The following is a 17850-nucleotide window of genomic DNA, read 5'->3' as shown; positions in this document are numbered from 1 at the left end:
CCTCACTGGTGCTCTCTCTCACTTAAATGTCGCCTCCAGTGTGAAAGGTTTCCTGCCTTCCAGGACCAACTGAGTCACCCCTGCTTCTTCCTTGTGATTGTTACAGCAGTGTGCTGAGTCCTGGGTACACTAAGGTAGAATTCCATTAGGAAGACTCCTAAACTTGTGCATCTGAGGCGTTTGAGCCCAGTGTCAGAGCTGTGGAGCCTCCCAGCTTGCTCCTAAGCCCATTGATCCTCCTAATAGTCCATTCTGCCTCTTCTCCTGATCCTTAAACATGTCTGTCTGAAACCACGTCCCACCAGTGACAGAAGCATGCTGAAGGCTACAGTCAAAAGCTTCTCTTTGACAGCAAACACATCTTCCACATTTTCTCAAATAACCCAACGACAAATGTGTCATAGGCCCCCTTATTAACCTACTCCAGTCAATGTGACTCAAGCTGAATGCTGAACTCTTCTCAAGCAGCACAGTTAGTAGCGATCGTGTCATCCTACCGGAAAGCCCCTGATCTCCGAGCCACTGCACTACAGTGACTCACAGTGTGGGTGCAGTGCACTTTTGATATCATAACTCACCAAGTGCTTCAGGGTACCTGCTTCTCAGCACCCTTCTACCCACTGCCTAGGCTACTTGAGTTGTCTCATACTGACGACATGTTTGGATGATCACACATTGTGTTCTGATGTATCTGCTAAGCTGAATCCCTCCCAGAACCCATCTGCCAATTTAACTGCGCACCTCCGTCCTCCGATGAGATCCTACTTGGGGCTTCACTTCCTCTTGCTCATTCTCTCCAGCAACGGTTGGTTAAGCCAAGCCCTGCTGTGCATGGAGCTATGCTAGTAGTTAACACAAACTTTTGACTGTGTATTTGTCCCCAAGGTCCATGGAAAAATCGTTTCATGAGCACAGGAAGGAAAAACACACCCAAGTTGGGTGTGCCTCTAATCTGGGTTTTGACCTGATCACACTCTGTATGTTGAGCTCGCGGGATCGTGGAATGTGCCAAGGAGGAGCTATATCTCCACTTGTCTGCTTAGGGAAGAGGAAGTGGAGAAGTGCCTGGTGTCCCTGTCTGTGGGCAGAAAGTATGCTTCCAGCCCTTTCAACTTCTATCAAAGACCCTTCTTTGAATCAGTGTTTATTATGTTTTGCTTGTAAAGAACTTTTGCAAGTCTGTAGGGTTTCCTTCTTTAGGCAGAACATACAATTCCATTTGCCTTTCAATTGTCTGCTTGCTTCTGATGACTGCTGTAGAAAGTCAGCATTTGGTCTATAGGATTCTGAAAGACAGTCTTTCCATTCCCCGCCCCCTTGCTTTAAGATTTTCTTAAGGAAACATGTCTTTCTATTTATTCTGCTTGTGAATTTAGGTAATTTCTATTAAGTTGGTTCTTTACTCGATTTCAGAAGTCTTTATCATTAGCTCTCTAAATACTGCTTCTGTTACATTCTCTTCTCTCTTCCTTCTAGGATCTTTTTTATGCATCTCTAACATGTCTGTTTCTGTATTTTAGTCTTTTGGTCACCCATGCCTTTCTTCATGTTCATTATTCTGGCTTATCTTCTAGTTCATCATTTCTCACTTCATCGTAATCTAATGTTCCCCAAATCCTTATTCTGGAGTCTTCAACTTAGACAGTATTTTGTTTGTTTGTCTGTTTTGTGTGTGTGCATATTGTTGTTGGTGGTGGTGGTCTAAAATTTTCAATTAGTTCTTTTTTTAAGGTTGTAATGTGACTTTTTATAGTTGGCAGTTCTTTGCTGAAATACTTTAGCTTGATTTTTATCTTCAGGAGCTTAGTAGTCATGTGTCTGGTGACCCCATTTGGGGGCATGGCAGCAACTTTGTTTCTGCTGCCTGTTGTTCCTCTGCATCTCATTTATGTAATAGCATCTCATCAAGTACATGACTTCAACAGGCTGCTGGCTACTGTACATGAGAATGTACAGAGGGTCTAGGATGATTCTCTCTCCCCTTAAAGAAAACTTTAGATTGCTTCTCCTGGTTTCCATACCTGAACATATAAGCAATACAAGATTTGCTCTCCTTCATCCTGAAATCTGTGGGGAGGACTCAATTGACTTGAAGCTGGGAAGCTTCATTTCACTTAGGTTATAAATTGTTTTTTCCAGGTCCTGTACCTACCTGGGTTCAGAGCTCACTGCCATCATTGCTCCCGAAGCCCCAGACGTACCGCTGACCTTTTCTGAATGGTCAAAACCCTTATGGGCAAAAACGATTTCAAATACTGTGTTCTCATTTCACATATTAAATGAGACATTGCTGCATTTAGAAAGCTGTTTTTAAATGTCATCCAATTTTAAATACTTTTTTTAGGAGAGTTTGTTCAAATTAGCATTAAGGAGAATGGATGTCCCACATATACTGCCTTGCCCACTTGGACTCCAAAGGCTTGTTAGGGGTTGAGTATATAGTCATGAGTCAAATGAACTTTTTCTAATGATCCAGCCTTGTAAAATAATGCCTAAAGTACACACCATCACACTTGATGGTTTTGAAACATGGAAAAACTTCTGGATTTCCTTGAGACAAATTCAAAAGAAGCTAGCCAGTTGGAGTGTGTGGAAGGAACAGGGAGGAAGCTAAAATAGGAAGGTCCATTAGTCAAGAAAGCCTGGTTTTATATTAGAATAAAATACCTATAAACAAATGGAACATCTTTGCTGGAAAGTCAGTAACCAAAACCTTTTAAATTGCAAAGATAAAGAAAGCTTTATTCATTCTTACATTAACTACAAAGTATTCATTTCAAGTCAGAAAGCTTTAGCTGTTGGTAGCTGCAACAAGTCTTTATCAATAAACCCACTAATAGTCACATCTCTTCTGTACCCCAATCTCCCAGCCTGTTTATCCTATCAGAATATTGATTTGTTCAAGTAGCAAAATGAAAAATTCTCATCACAAGAAAAGTAAAACTCTCCAGGAACCACAGAAGCTTAATGATAACCCATCTAAGCTAGTTATGACGAGTCTAATGATAACCCATCTAAACTAGTTATGACAATTCTAATGATAACCCATCTAAACTAGTTATGATGAGTCTAGTGATAACCCATCTAAGCTAGTTATGGCAAGTCTCTCAGTGGGCTTCCCTGACCTAGTTTGTGACCATCATGTCCATAAGGAGGCTTTGTAGAAATTTTTCCTTGCACGCGCACACACACACACACACACACACACACACACACACACACACACTGTCCCTTCTTCCTTTTCCCAGATAATGGACTGAGATAGGGCTATTGAAGTTATTTCTTGATATGAAGCAAAAATAAATAAATAAATAAATAAATAAATAAATAAATAAATAAATAAATAAATAAATAAATAAATAAAAGCTAATAATGCTAGAGTAGGGATGCCGTTGCTGAGCAAACCTCTATATCTGCCACCTCCTGATCAGATTTTAAGCAAAATAAACGAACAAAAATACAATGTCCTTATATTTAAAGTTGCTAGGAATTGGTTCTCCTATGACCCTGGCACTGAAAACATCCATAACTAAGTACATCCTCAAAATAAATTAGCTCACATTGTAATGGTGATGATGTTTGAAATTTGTGTCACTTACCATAATACACGAATCTGTGGCTTCAAGGTCAAAGTCAGTGATGTTCAAGAGAACACGGTGATGTTTTTCAACTTGAATGGTCCAAGAACACTCAGTATTAGCGCTGTAGCTATTGGGGTAATTTGGAGAATGAATCTCTCCTCTGGGAATCTGGAAAATCCCACCACAACCTGCAAGTAGAAAATCCAGTCCATCCATGAGAGGAATCCCTGTTATATAGAACTGTAAGTCATCTGGTTCTAAGCACAGATGACCAGACTTCTACTTGGCTTGACCACTGCTTTGACTCTATGCTAAAACTTTCAAGAACGAAATGTCCATTTTAATTCATTCATCTCAAGATAAATGAGGGAACATGGATAATATGAGTAAATTACTTCAAATACTATAAATATTGGTGCCAAAGTTAATTAAAATAATATTGTGGCTGAGGGCATAATTCAGTTGGCAGAGTGTTTGCCTGGCATATACAAGAACCTGGGTTCAAACTCCAGTACTGCATAAACTATGCACAGCCATGCATCCTATAATGACAGTATTCCAGAGGTAGGGACAGGAGGATCAGAAGTTCAAAGTTATCTGTTACTATCTGGAAAGCTTACTATGGTCTAAATATAATCATGTCTCAAAAAATATAACAGCAAAAGTAAATACAAATGGATTCATGTTTTCACAGACCATGAAGTATCCCTATGTTCTCCAAAACAGCCTAAGAATCATCCTTGCCTTTGAAATGATAGATGATCCAGTAGCACATAATGTCATAAATTACTTAATGTTTGCCTTTGAAGTTGTTAATATTCTAAATAAAGTGCATTACTCAAGTTGTGTTTAATTCTTATAATGTTTCAAATATTTGTTAATAAAAAGTCTATCAGTGTAAAGCACTGTTCCTTGGATTTATGATAATACAAACAACTGGTAGGAAATTTCAGCACTGTTTTCTGGCAGTGGGACTAATCTTAATACTCTCCATATAAATTAATATGTAATTCACCCTAAGAGAGACTTCACATAGCGCCATACTGCCTTGGTGTTAAGGAAGTGGCCTAAGGTGGCCTCCTGTCCCAGCTCTTCACTAGCATACAGATATGGGACTGTGAGCAAGTGACTAAGTTCTCTAAGCTTCCTTCCCCTTCCCTGCTTGTCAGGTGAGGGGATACAATAGACTTCCCTCACAGTGTAAATTGTAAAGATTAAATGGGATAATCCTCATTAACTAAAACAACTACCTGGGATATAGTAACCATTCTATGAACACCGCTAACCTCAGCAATCCTGTGGGTGTCTGCTTTAACATGGACTGGTGTGATGATATATTGTATACCCTAATAAAGCTTGCCTGAGGATCTGAGGACAGAGCCAGCCACTAGATTAGACAAAGAGTCCAGACACTGGTGTCAGGTACCCTTAATGCTACCACTTAATCCATTTGGATCTCAGTGAGTTCAAGGTCACACTGCAAACAAAGTGGTGGCACACACCTTTAATCCTAGTACTGGTAAGCACACACGCCTTTAATCCCAGGAAGTAACATGGCTGGGCAGAGAAAGGTATATAAGGCGTGAGGAGACAGAAACTAAGGCAGTTCAGCTGAGACCCTTTTGGGTGAAGACTCAGGATTTCAGTCAGAGGATTAGTGGAGTTGGTGAGGTAATAGGCGGTGACTGTGGTTTGCTCTGCTTCAGTGATCTTTCAGCTTTCACCCAAATATCTGGCTCCAGGTTTTTTTATTATAAGACCTTTTTAAGAGTTCAAACAACAGATTGGCCTACTTATATCCTTAGAAAGTTAAACTACATCATGATTTTTAAGGAAGATCATGTATCAAAACAACACTGGCTACTGAGAAGTGATAAAGTCATTGGAGTATAACTCTCATGTCTTTTTCCAATAACTTTGTAAAATTCAACTAGGCTTCAGCTCAAAGACTTTCAGGATATCTCCATATATTCACTTACCTCCAGGGACTGCTCGCCATGAAGCATTGAAACCTCTCCCATTTATATTGTTATCAGTCTTAAATCGGACTGCTAGCTCATTTCCAGTGCTGGAGATCTGCATGGGGTTCGCTGATGGTGTTTGGGTACACAGCTGAGCTATTCTTGGAGAGTAAAAATCAAGGCCTGTATAGACCTAACAAGGTACAGAAAGGGACTTTAGTTAAAAGACACAGCTAGGCATTTCAGGCCCTTCCTGAGCTGCCTTTTTAACAACGAATTCTTAGAAACTCTCATGACTAGAGATTGTACTTAGTCTCTCTGGGTAGGATGAACTATAAATTTGAACTGAGTGTTTGTAGGTACTCCTTCTGCTTTAGGAAGACCGAATTTCAATCACCCACGGAATACCTATTTGCTTCATCAGATGGAATAGTGAAGTTAGGACACAGAGATTATTGCAGCATCTTCCCCAACTTTTGCTTTCTTCTTTTGTACATATCTGAGAATTCTTGCTTTCTCTAACAAATACTGCATATAACACAGTACAGAGACAGATTTTCTAAATCTTGCCTCAGGAGAATACATTTTTGTTTACAAATATTGAGTTCACTGAAGGCTTTTGATTTTCTGGTTACATTTTTAGGAAATTCATCACCCTGAAAATTGAATGTCTTATAAGATTAGGAATCAAACAAAACAGGTTTGCTTCTTCAAACGGAGTCAAAATACAACCCACAGAACTGTACTCTGGACATCACAGGAGTGGTATGCATTCTTCCACGCCTGCTCTGAAGAGTGTGGCCAGGATTTCCCACCTCCTGTGTAGAAGACCCCTGAGTCTGTAAAACATGTCTGCAGCCCTAAGGCGCTTCCAAATTCGCCCAACTATACGCCTGACTGGAATCCCTCAACTCAGTGGTACCTTCTGCCGGAAAGGCTTCCCTTTCCTCAGCCCTACCTCCTGTAGGACTTACACACTGGACACTTCTTATCTGAAGTGTGCGTGGGACTGGGGGTGAGGGGACGGAATGACTTAAAGAGAAGATACTGACACCCCTGCTCCCATCTTCAAGGTCTTCTCAAAGTTGTTTTGCAGAAGACAGACCACTTTGGGTGACAGTTTTCAAGTATATTGATGTCTGAGTCCTTCACAGCATCCAAAGGCCAACAAAGCCAGGAAGCCATCTCTGGGTGAGACCTCCATGGGCAGCAACCCCTCACCTCTGCAAGCAGGGCCTCTTTCTTTCTGCTCCTCCACATGCCCCCCTTCCCTGCTCACCCTCAAGCCCTCTGCTGACTGATAGGGAATTCACTCAAGAGTTCCCTGGGGAGACAGTGAGAACAAGAAACTTACTTGGGAGGAGGAGTATATGACTTGAATCTTTAATGATTCCTTTGTCTGATTATCTCTCCCCACATCCTCCCACCCCAGCCGGGCAGGAACCGCTAAAGAAAAAGAAACTGCTGTTTCCCAGAGGGCTGAGCACAAACAAGCCCAGTAATTGGAAAGGAATGAAGCAGGCAACTGCTCTGGGCTTATTTTCATTAGGAGGAACTAGCATTTGTTGTTTGTGAGGCCCTGAAAGTGCCATGAAAAGCCGGGCTTCGGGAAGAGCCTCCTCCGCTGGCCCTGTCCATGAACGCACATGTGAATGGAACTCATCTAGGTAAGAAACCTTTCCCCACAGCTGTCTTTCCTACCTCCGCCCAGAACGCAGTCCCCAGTGTTCTGAGGAGCGCCAACAACCAGCACATATTCCCAGAGAACACCCGCCAGCGCTAAGTGCTCACAAAGAAACCTACAAGTCGGCAAAATAATCTTTGTTTTTCCTGTTCATGCATCCCCTTGAGATCACAAACATAATGGGCATGAGTTGGCTCAGCCCTGAAGCCTCCAAAAGAATAAACACTGCCACTTGTGACATTCTTTGCTTCCCCTGGCGCTGGACTCAGCTCACAAATGACCATTGCTGAGAGGCCCTGGCTGTGCAAACTGCCCACACCAGGCGATTGTCTCACTTTATTGTACCAGGGTGGGGATTTCCTCCCCATGATGCTGATCCAGGCTCTCTCTGCACAGAGCTTTCTTGGAGACTGAAACAAAATCAGCCTGGGATTTCCATAACCAAAACAACAGAATGGCGATTTTTTTGGTTCCCATAAATAAAACTGATAGTTAGCACATGGTCAAAGCAGGAAAGGATGGAAAGAATTTCAGGGTGTGATTCATTCCACTCCCGCTTGTGACTAAACTCTGTGGGGAAAGAAATGGTCCGCTGATCAGAGATTAAAGTGGGTTTTTAGCAAATGCCCAGAATGGAGGGCATTTCAAAGCCTGCGGTTTTCATCTGTTCTGAACATCGCTTTCTGCCCTGTTAGCTCCATTTATTTGGAAGATCAAGTCAGCATTCCAGGGTTATGAGTAGCTCTACGGCTGTTTGTGCAACTGGCCACTTTCTGGACTGGGATTCTTTAAGGGAAGAGATGGCTCCCAGTAAAATTTAGTGGATCCCAGAAAGTCCCGTGTCTTGTGACAGTAAGTCCTACGCGGCTGTGCTCAGCCGAATAGGAAACGTGAGTGTGCAAATTGAGAAAGTTAGTCTTGTCTCTGGAGCACACCCCCATCTGGGTAACAGATTGGGAAACCTACTGTCAATATATTATCAGTGACTAAGGAAAGAAAATAAAAAAAAAAAAATCCTTCTCAGGCTGATTGCTGATTTCAACATTAACTCACTACAGAACTCTCCGTCTGAGCTGAGCACCGGGAGCTCAGATATGGAAGAGGTTTGTGCATGAAGGGCCAGGGAGTTACTTCTCTTTTAGCCTCCAGGCCTTGACATCTGCCTTCAAACTGTGCTCTTAGGAGAACTTGGGAGCCCACAGAATGATCAGCTTGTCCTCATAAACATAAACCCAAGCAGGCTGCCACCTCTTGTCACAGACATTTTTGAGCTGGCATAGGACGCCTACCCCCAACAGGGCTGCTTGATGCCTGGAGTCTCTCATTTTGTCCCTAGGCTCCTGAGACTGCTTACAGAGAACACCCCTTGTCTCCGCTTTCTCACGTAATGGGTGTGACGGGACCCAAAGCACAATGAATCCATTTACATTTTGCCAAGTGGGCACAAATCACATGTACTCTGGAATATGAAAACGAAGGGCTTGGAACCTGGAACAATGTGCGGCGCTACAGAGAATCAGCTGCCAGCCCTCTCTAAGTGTGAAGGGTTTTATGCAATCAAGTAGTATCCTTGTTGGTACAGAAAGGACTTCAGCATCCCGCAGGTCTTTCTTCAAGCTATACGGGTGGATTTTCGGGAGGCACCTTGTTCTCTCCTGCACACCGTCCCTCCAGCAATACGGAGGCATGGCCCAGTAGCAGAGCCGCCACAGAGAAGGGTATAAATGTGACCCAAGACCTCCTGCTCTTGCCTCCAATTGCCTTTCTCTTACCATTGCCTCCTTGTAGAGGGAACTGAGGTGCTGAATGTAATCCCTTGTGACTGAACCTACCACTAGGGCTCGAGAACCCCATTTCTTCTTACCAAATAACTTTTAAGGGTTAAAGTTTTCCTATAAAGTCCTCTCTGCTGTTTTCAGTCTTCGCCCCTACCTCGTTTTATCTGGGCCTGCATAGAGCAGTGAGAGGCGGCTGGGTTCGTTTCTTAGGCCTTCCATGTGGAGGAGAGTACTTACTAGAGAAAACTAGATCACGATGAACGTATGGAAAACATCAGTTTTGAAGCCTTGAAGCTCCTCCCCTCCTAGCTGTACAGAAGAGAGGATGCCCAAGTAAAGCCCAGGATCTACAAATGTGTATAGAGGCTTGAGCTGTGTATATGACCTGTGAAGGTAATGGGTGCTGGGGCCCAGTACTCTCAGGGGCATGATGAGTGCTGAGGCCCAGTACTTCTCAAGGGCCTGCATCTACCTCAGCTCACTAACTCACTCTCATTTTCTTTTCTTAATAACTATCTCTATGTCTATTTATAACCATGTATCTCTGGTCTACTTCTTTGCCCTGGGACACACGAAACTGGAAACTTTATTAAGTGCTATCCATGGCTATAACATCCACCCTCCATATATGATATGAAATAGTAGTCCCCGTAGCAGAGGTAATGGGGACACTAAGTGACTTAAAAAAGAGCCCCCTCCAGCAGCTGCTGCTGGACCCCGAGCAGAACGGTGGCCGGAGCCCCAGGCAGCAGCTGCGGCTGTGAGGGCAGCTCTGGCACACGGGGTCAGTGTGCTGGGGCCCGTCGTCTTCCCACTGACTTCCAAAGGCAGAGAGTCTTCTCTGAGGGAGATTCCTCAGACCCCTCAGACCAGAAGGAGAAGTGTGGGCTGCTAAAGATTCCAAGCACAGTCTTTATCAACAGGGACCAGAGATAGGGGAACAATGAACAGCCTCCTATGTATCCCTCAAAGGGCCCAAACCCAGCCTGCCCACTACGGCTCCTTCCTTTCATTGGCTCTCCTTTCCCAGGTCTTTGCTCCTACAGTTCTCCAATTGCTGCTGGCTGTCCTTACCTCCCAGTGAACCGGCCCCAGCTAAGGCCCACAGGCACTACTAGGAGAGAAGTCCAACTGGCATATTAATCCCATATGTCTGCTAACATTATCCACAGAGAGGAGATACTTGTTAGAATGTCTAAGAATAGAACAGGCCTCGCCACTGGAAAGAATGTGGGCTCTCCCCAGCTCTCCCCTAGCTTTTGTAGTATACTGAAAACCAATCTGACTTCCTACCTCCAGGGAGTCGAAGTTGCAGCTTGACTGATACTCCACATCGAAATCATGGATGGTGAGCTGAATGCTCTTCCCTGGGGCCACTCGGATGTTCCAGATACACTCCTTGTTGTGAGGATAGCTGTTAGGGTACCCGGGGCTGCTGAAGGAGCCCTCGACTCCAGACATCTCCCCACCACAGCCTGTTGAACAACAACGACAACAGAAAAAGCTCAATTAGTGCAGAGTGGCAACAGGCGCCACAACATAGCTAAACCTTCACCGCACCCAAAGCGACAGAGAATGTGCAACGCCTGATATAGGAGAAAAGTTTCAATACAGTTTAACTTCGCCATCATAGAACAGTGAGAAGGGTGCGAGGAACAGTTCAGTGGTAGAACACATGCTTAGGGTGTACAACGCCCTGGCTTTAACCCCTGACAGAAGAGGCAAGACAGGGGGAAAAATCATAGTTATTACATTTATTCTTCTAAGATAAATGCTTATTATTTTCTTTCTATAATAATGCTGAGTTCTTGTTCCTACCACATCTAGATTTTCTTCTTTAGCTTTAGGTGAAAAGACCTCAGAGGAAGACAGTGGATCAGGGAGTGGGAGTCCTGAGTTAACAGCAGGATTTGGAATCACTAAAGGACCTGGTTCTAGCTGGGCATGGTGGTGCATGCCTGTAATCCCAGAAGGGGAGGTAGAGACAGGATCAGGAGGACAAGGTCAACCTCGGTTACAAAGCATGTTTGAACCCAGCTTGTAACACCTGAGATTGATTTGGGAGAGAGAGAGGGAGGAAGGGAGGGAGGGAGGGAGGGAGAAAGGGAGGGAGCGAGGGAGCGAGGGAGGGAGGGAAGGAGGGAGGGAAGGAGGGAGGGAAGGAGGGAGGGAAGGAGGGAGGAACCCTGATTCTGGCTCCAAGTTCCTTGAGTGCTAGTTAGCATCTTCTTCACGTGCTTTTTCCCTCCTTCCACTTGGAACTTTTGTTCCCAGACGTTAAGTCTGTAGTTCAAGGCAAGACATTTACTATGTCTTATAATGTTTCTCCTTTTATTTTGGGGGCAGGGGGATGCCATTTTGAAAAAAAAAACTGTTTAAAACTAAATATATTGACATTATTTTTAGACTGTGGAGAATGGTCTAAAAATAAGTGTCTCAAAAATTAGGAAACATTTAAATATTTTTCCTACTGTAAAAACATGCTGAAAATATTCCTGAAGCTAAAGCCAGCATAGCTTGTTCAGTTCTTCAGTCCATCTGCTCAACCTAGAGGGCACCATTCACAATCTACTTACTCTAGAAATTGGCACTTCCTGAGCTGGGGCAGCACTTGGGCCTGTGCTATGTTTAAATATGGAGCTTTTCCCTAAATTACAAGTGTGTGAAGCCATTGGGTTTACACACTAGGGTTCTTGATAACCATTTTATTAAATAAACAACTCATCAAGAAAGCCCTTTGAGAGAAGGAGCTGGGAGCTCAGCTAGCACATCTCTGTGTCTTTATTTAGGTTCAGTCCATCAGCCAATGGAATCCATTATTTTAAAGTCAAAGTTGACTCATCTGAGCCTCTGAATCCCATTTTCCAGTTGTTTCCAATTGTTTTAGACTTCCTTGTGAATTCCTTTGCACCTCACAGGATACTAACACCCTGACTCATCACTGTGTACCAGGATGATATGAGATTCTTGACTCCAGTGTGGCTTTGGAAACTGCAGTTACAGCCCTGTAGATCCACAGTACCCTCTCCTACAATTCAAGACCAATAATAAACAAGGTTTGTTTAATAATACGAGTAAAATATTGTTTTTAAGTGTATCATTTTATGCTTCCATCAATAGTGAGTGAGGATGTGTGTGTGTGTCTTTGAAGAAAAATTCTAATATTGTCAGTTTTATCCTGTCAGGAAAACATGTGGTTATGGGAAAAAAATAAGAGAGACTGTTGAAGCTTGAAAATTCTGTCAAATTCTGTTTTTTTCTTCATGTTATAATTACTTCTGTAGTTCACCATATTAAAAGGTAATAGATTTGACTTCAAATTTCATATCAAATACAAATTAAGATACGGAATTCAGTAGTATTTGTGGTTGAAACCATAAATGTCTAGAAAATAAAGCCAATTTTGATAGTTATGCTAGAGATGACTACATATTTGCTATTCTAAATTTCAAAAAAGCAAAATAATTTTCCAGTTTCCTCCATTTATCCATTCACTTAATAAATGAGTGATTATTAGTATATGCCTTGGGATAAGCATCACTGCAGAAATGAGGTGTATTAAATATCTCTTAAAAAACAAATTTATAAACATACATTTTTAGGATTATATACCATTAAACTATTATTGCTTTTACTTTCATTTGCAAAGATTAATTTCAATGTTTTTATTTAAAAAATAGATGAGTTGTTTTTTATGCTTTATTGATTAGCTTTTCAAAGCCGCACTGGAGCCAAGAATCTGGTATTACCATCTCAGTGCACGGTGACTGACGGGTCAGGGTATTAATACTCTGTTTTGTGCAAAGGAAGTCTAAAACAATTGGAAACAATGGGAAAATGGGATGCAGAGACTTAGATGAGTCAACTTTGACTTTACAACAATGGATTCCATTGGCTGATGAACTTTACAACAATGGATTCCATTGGCTGATGGACTGAACCTAAATAAAGATGCAGAGATGTGCTAGCTGAGCTCCCAGCTCATTCTCTCAAAGGGCTTTCTCGTTGGGTTGTTTATTTGATAAAATGGTTATCAAGAACCATAGTGTGTAAACCCAATGGCTTCACACACTTGTAACTTAGGGAAAAGCTCCATATTTAAACATATCACAGGCCCCAGTGCTGCCCCAGCTCAGGAAGTGCCAATTTCTAGAGTAAGTAGACTGTGAATGGTGCCCCCTAGAGTTTTTATACTTTCTTTTTTGTGATTTGTTTTTAATTATTTTGAGACAGGGTCTCATTATGTACTCTTGGCTGGCCTGGAACTCACTACATAGACCAGGCTAGCCTCACAAACATCTGTTTGCCTCTCAGAGTGCTGGGATCAAAGGTGTTCCCCCTATACCCGGCCCTTAAACGGTCTTAATACCAACAAGAATGAATGGATGATCATGTCACAGTCTGTTTGATTGGTGACTTTGGGTATGGGACTTGAAGCTGTAGGAAGGGGTTAGAAAGGGAATGCTGAAGAAGAAAAACGTCATGACAACTGACAATTATCCGGACGGAAATAACAGAGGAGGTGATTTCAGACTACCAATACCCTCTGTGTGATCATGCTGCGTTTGTGGTCAAATGAATAACAAAATCTAGAAGAAATAGGGAGGCTTTAATAACTAGATATTTGTGACTGAAATAGATGAAAGCCGACTTAGAAAAGGCATTCCAGGGCTCTACATGGAGAAGCTGACAAAATGACAAAAATGTCAACTGCTGAGGGAACAAGAACATGATAAATCAAAACTTTCCAGAGTTGTGAGTTGAGTAGAACAGTGATGTGGCTCCTTGCACCTGGCTTGTCAAAGGTTTTCAGAGAGAGCAATATTTGTAACTTTAACTAGCACGTTAGATCAAACACTTCCAGAAACAGTCTAGTATATGGGCGAAATGTGGATTGGGACATTAGACAAAGCGGACTTCATTTCTGACTCTGACACTTCATGGATGAGTAATTTACCATCCCTAATCTTCAGACCAGCTGCATGAATGTTAGTCCCTAACTCATGGAGTTGTTATACAGGTTAATAAAAGAGTCAAAATAAGGTTTTTGGAAAAGTGTCTCTGCTTGTACTATGTATTATCTCCTAGCAAGAGTTTACTAGATATGAGAACACACTATTAAAAAATACTTGGGGCTAGGAGTAATTATTGGCTAAAAATTCATTGTTCATTAAGTTATATGGTTTTAAAACCTGCTTATATGTACATGGTAGTGCAGTTTTAAAAATGCTTTTTAAAAGCACATGACAACATGAGGCAGGCAAGAACAGTATTCAAGGCTCACTTTAGAGATGATCTCTGAGTCCAAGTCACTTAGTGAACTACTCTAGGGAAAATTCTCAATTCTCCTGACACCCTGCCCCCGATCTCTAGTCTGCTGCTGGCCCCATGAAGCCCCTCAGCCAGGCCAGCCTGACGATGCTGTCATGACTGCATTGGACACTACCCTCCTGGCTGCTCTGGTCACCGACTACACAGAGAATTACCACAGCAATCTAGATAAAGGAAGTGGAGCAAAATCTTTTCATCGACGTTGAGGCTAATCTGCCACTGTCTAGTATGTTAATGTCACGGCCACCAGCTGAACTGGACTACAATAGTGCTTTGAAGCGACTCACATGTTTTTCCAGTTTTAAACAGCTGATCTTTAGAAAACCTTTACCAGCGACTGATAATCTATTTGATTTTCTTTTCCTCCAAATCCTAGTCATCAGCTGAAAGGAAGCATTTACCTTATCAGCAGGAAGCACACTGCTCTACAGGGCTCTGAACAAGGAAGAGTTGAAAGCTGTCGCTTAGTCTGTTTATTTTGATACATAATTAAAAATTTTGTTCATGAAATAACTCACCTAATACTATTTTTGTTTTGTCTAAAACAAGCTATGAATTTTTAAATTGCAGCACAAAAATACAGTAAGGATCTCCCATGTGTATTCTGTCTTTAAGCCAATTATGATCAGAGGCCCAGAGTTTCAGGTCACCCTCTTATGCCCCAGGATCACTCAAATTGTCATCTCTTCACCTTTGGTGTCTTCCTAACACTATAATCCAGAAGCCAATTTGTCAGGAGAGGTGCCAGTATGGAATAAACATGACCAAAGCCCACTAATAGTGGAGGAAAAGGAACTGGGAAGGCAGCTTCCAGGGTACTCTCACACTCTGGTCTCTACTTCCTGAGGGTCACGCCTGAGAAGTCAGCATTTGATGGCACAAAGCTCGAGAGCCAGAGTATAGTAAAAACAACTACAATACAAACAAATGTTAAACGCAACAAAACGAGAAGGCTCACAAACTCAACTGGATATTTATTTATAATTCAATAGTCTTTCTGTGACCTAGAAATGCAAACTTTTGTTCTGTTCTACCTTGAAATGGGCTCATCGGTCAGGTCAATTTACTTCTACCACATAAAAGGCCTCAGTGTGCCTCTGCCTGTAATTGGCTGTCTCATCTCTGGCTTGTTTTATTGAAGCTGATTTTATTTCAAGCACACAAACACAAAGGCTCGAAGGCAGAGCATCCATAGAAGAGCCTTGTTTTGTTCTCTGTACTGAAATTTAAAAATTCACGGCTTATGTCAGATACAACAGAAACAATATTAGGAGAGTTCTGTGATGAATGGGACTTTCAGTTATCTTTAAAAGCAAGCAAGTTTAGTAACAGCCAGAAAGAACGAGAAGGAAGAGCTGGAGAGGACTGGGGAAGACTAGGGAGTTGGCCATGGAGGTTCGATGGGAATTAACAATGAAAAGCTGGGAATTTAGGGAAGGTCCAAACCATGACAAGGTAAACTATTTCCTGGTTCTCATGCTATACTTCATTCCATAATCATCTTAGCTTGTGCTCTTGTGCTCACAGATAAATACTAACCCCCACATATTCCCTAGAAAATTAATCTGCAAATTCTAAAGTTCAGGTCAGTAGTCCTGACAAATTTGGGAGACTGCCTTTGCCTGTGACTTCAAAGGCAAGAAATGTGAGATTTTCCCAAGGAAAAGGAGGAAACTGGAAGGCAGAAACAAGGAAACAGACAAAGCCAGAGAGGAGAGTTGTCCAAAGTCATGGAACAGAACATCCTGGAGTAAGTAGAGTCATTTCCCAGATTCATGTCCACCAGGAACCTGAGAATGTGACAGGCAGGTCTTTGCAATGTTATCACGTCGAGGAGAGGTTAATGGATTAGGGTGAGGCTGAAATCTAATACAACTGAGGTCCTCAGAAGAAGAAAGAAAGTGAATCCAACACCAAGAGGAGGCACTCATATAAAGTTAGAGGCAGAATTTGAGGTCATAGCTGCTATAAGCCACGAAAACCAAGAATTTCCATCGGACAACAGAAGCTTGGTGAGGACATAGGATTCTTCCCCGGGGTACCGTTTTTGTGGGATGACCTTGTCAATACCCTGAGTTTAGATCTGTGCCTTCTAGAGCAAAGCAATAAATTCCTGTTGTCTTAAGCCACCTACCCTCGGTGCTTTATTATAATAGCTTTATGAAGCTAATACATCTCATTCTTTTGCTCATAAATGAGATGGCCAAACGCCCAGGCAGGCATGAGGCGGCAGCAGCTCCGGGTGTCACATGGGAAGGAGGGAGATGTGTACCTTCTCCTCCCTCATCTTGTACTGACTACTTCCTGTTTATCTTTTTGGATATTAGATGATGGCTAGACAAGGATGGGGTTAAGAACAGAAAAGATGTACCATTGAGGAAGCCAGCGCCAGGCACTGAGTCCAGCACCACATTATGAGAAAGAAGGAGTTAACACAATGTTGTAAAAAAAAATATTTAAGAAGTCTTTTAGAGTTGGAAAATTTCATCTTCTATGTGAACCTTAGGCCTACCCCACACTTTGTGATAATTTATTTTGACTGTTTTCTATATACCAGCCTCTATCTAGGATGTCCTAGATCTTAATATTGAAGTTCCTCATCTTAGTACACCAGTAAAAGAAAGAAATCCAGACTGGCCACACTTTATATAGAATTTAATTTCCTGTACATAAAGGATAAACATCTTTCATTTTAACCCAGAGAAGCATATCCAGTTCCATCACCTTTTCATTGTGATGAACTGTACCCTTTTCTTCCAATCTACTCATTTCTATTTTGAATTTCTAGTCGGATTCAAAATGTTTTCCCAGAAGATATTCTTTGCTTACGGTTCTCTAGGATAAATCAATCCACCGATTATACTCATTCTATGTATCTATCATCATCTATCTTCTCTCTGTCTCTCAGATAGTTTTGAAATTATTTAAGATTTCTAAGCAAAGTATAGTATAGAATATCTGTAAAGGAAATGGAATAAATTTATTCCAAAATAAGCAGTCATGCATAAAGCAGATACTTCATAAAATCCCAGGAACAGGCAAGGATAGAGGAATCATGCCCTCTTGCATTTGCAAGTCTAACATCCACACTTCTATTTTAAAGTATTCAAAACCTTCAGTACTTCAGTGTCATTATTTTAGACAACTTTTTTTCTAGGGAGAAGGTCAGGGAGTCTCCAGGGCTCCACCTCACCCCCTTCTCTCTAATTCTGCCTTTCACTTTGCCCTCGATTCCCAAGCTTTGCTACGCCGGGAGGTGCTCCACACCAGCAAACGCACAAAAACAGGCAGGGCCATGTTGATAGTGTTGATACAGCCACAGACATCACTGAGTCAAGGAGGGGCCACCACCTTACAGTTGAACTGAAATTCAACACGGCTGTCCCCTAAGAGCAAAATTTGGAGACAGACATACAGAAGAGGAAAGGCCATGAAAGACGGCAGCAGAGATTGTGGGTATAGGGACAGATGAGTCCAAGATTGTTTTCTGTTAGTATTATATCCAGGGCTGTAGG

General features: G+C 42.1%; 1 protein-coding gene across 1 annotated transcript in view; it reads right to left on the bottom strand.

Annotated features, from left to right (window-relative positions):
* Cubn (cubilin) overlaps positions 1-17850 on the bottom strand; it is a 226113-nt gene that overhangs the window by 108381 nt on the left and 99882 nt on the right. The window contains exons 29-31 of the mRNA XM_006985936.4: positions 10298-10479; positions 5561-5735; positions 3600-3769 (exon numbers count right to left, since the gene is read on the bottom strand). Coding sequence (XP_006985998.2) covers positions 3600-3769; positions 5561-5735; positions 10298-10479 — 527 coding nt within the window. The remainder of the gene's footprint in view (positions 1-3599; positions 3770-5560; positions 5736-10297; positions 10480-17850) is intronic.

The sequence above is a fragment of the Peromyscus maniculatus genome, chromosome 5, assembly GCF_049852395.1.
Source record: "Peromyscus maniculatus bairdii isolate BWxNUB_F1_BW_parent chromosome 5, HU_Pman_BW_mat_3.1, whole genome shotgun sequence".
NCBI lineage: Eukaryota > Metazoa > Chordata > Mammalia > Rodentia > Cricetidae > Peromyscus > Peromyscus maniculatus.
This window is presented reverse-complemented; position numbering and strand designations above follow the sequence as displayed.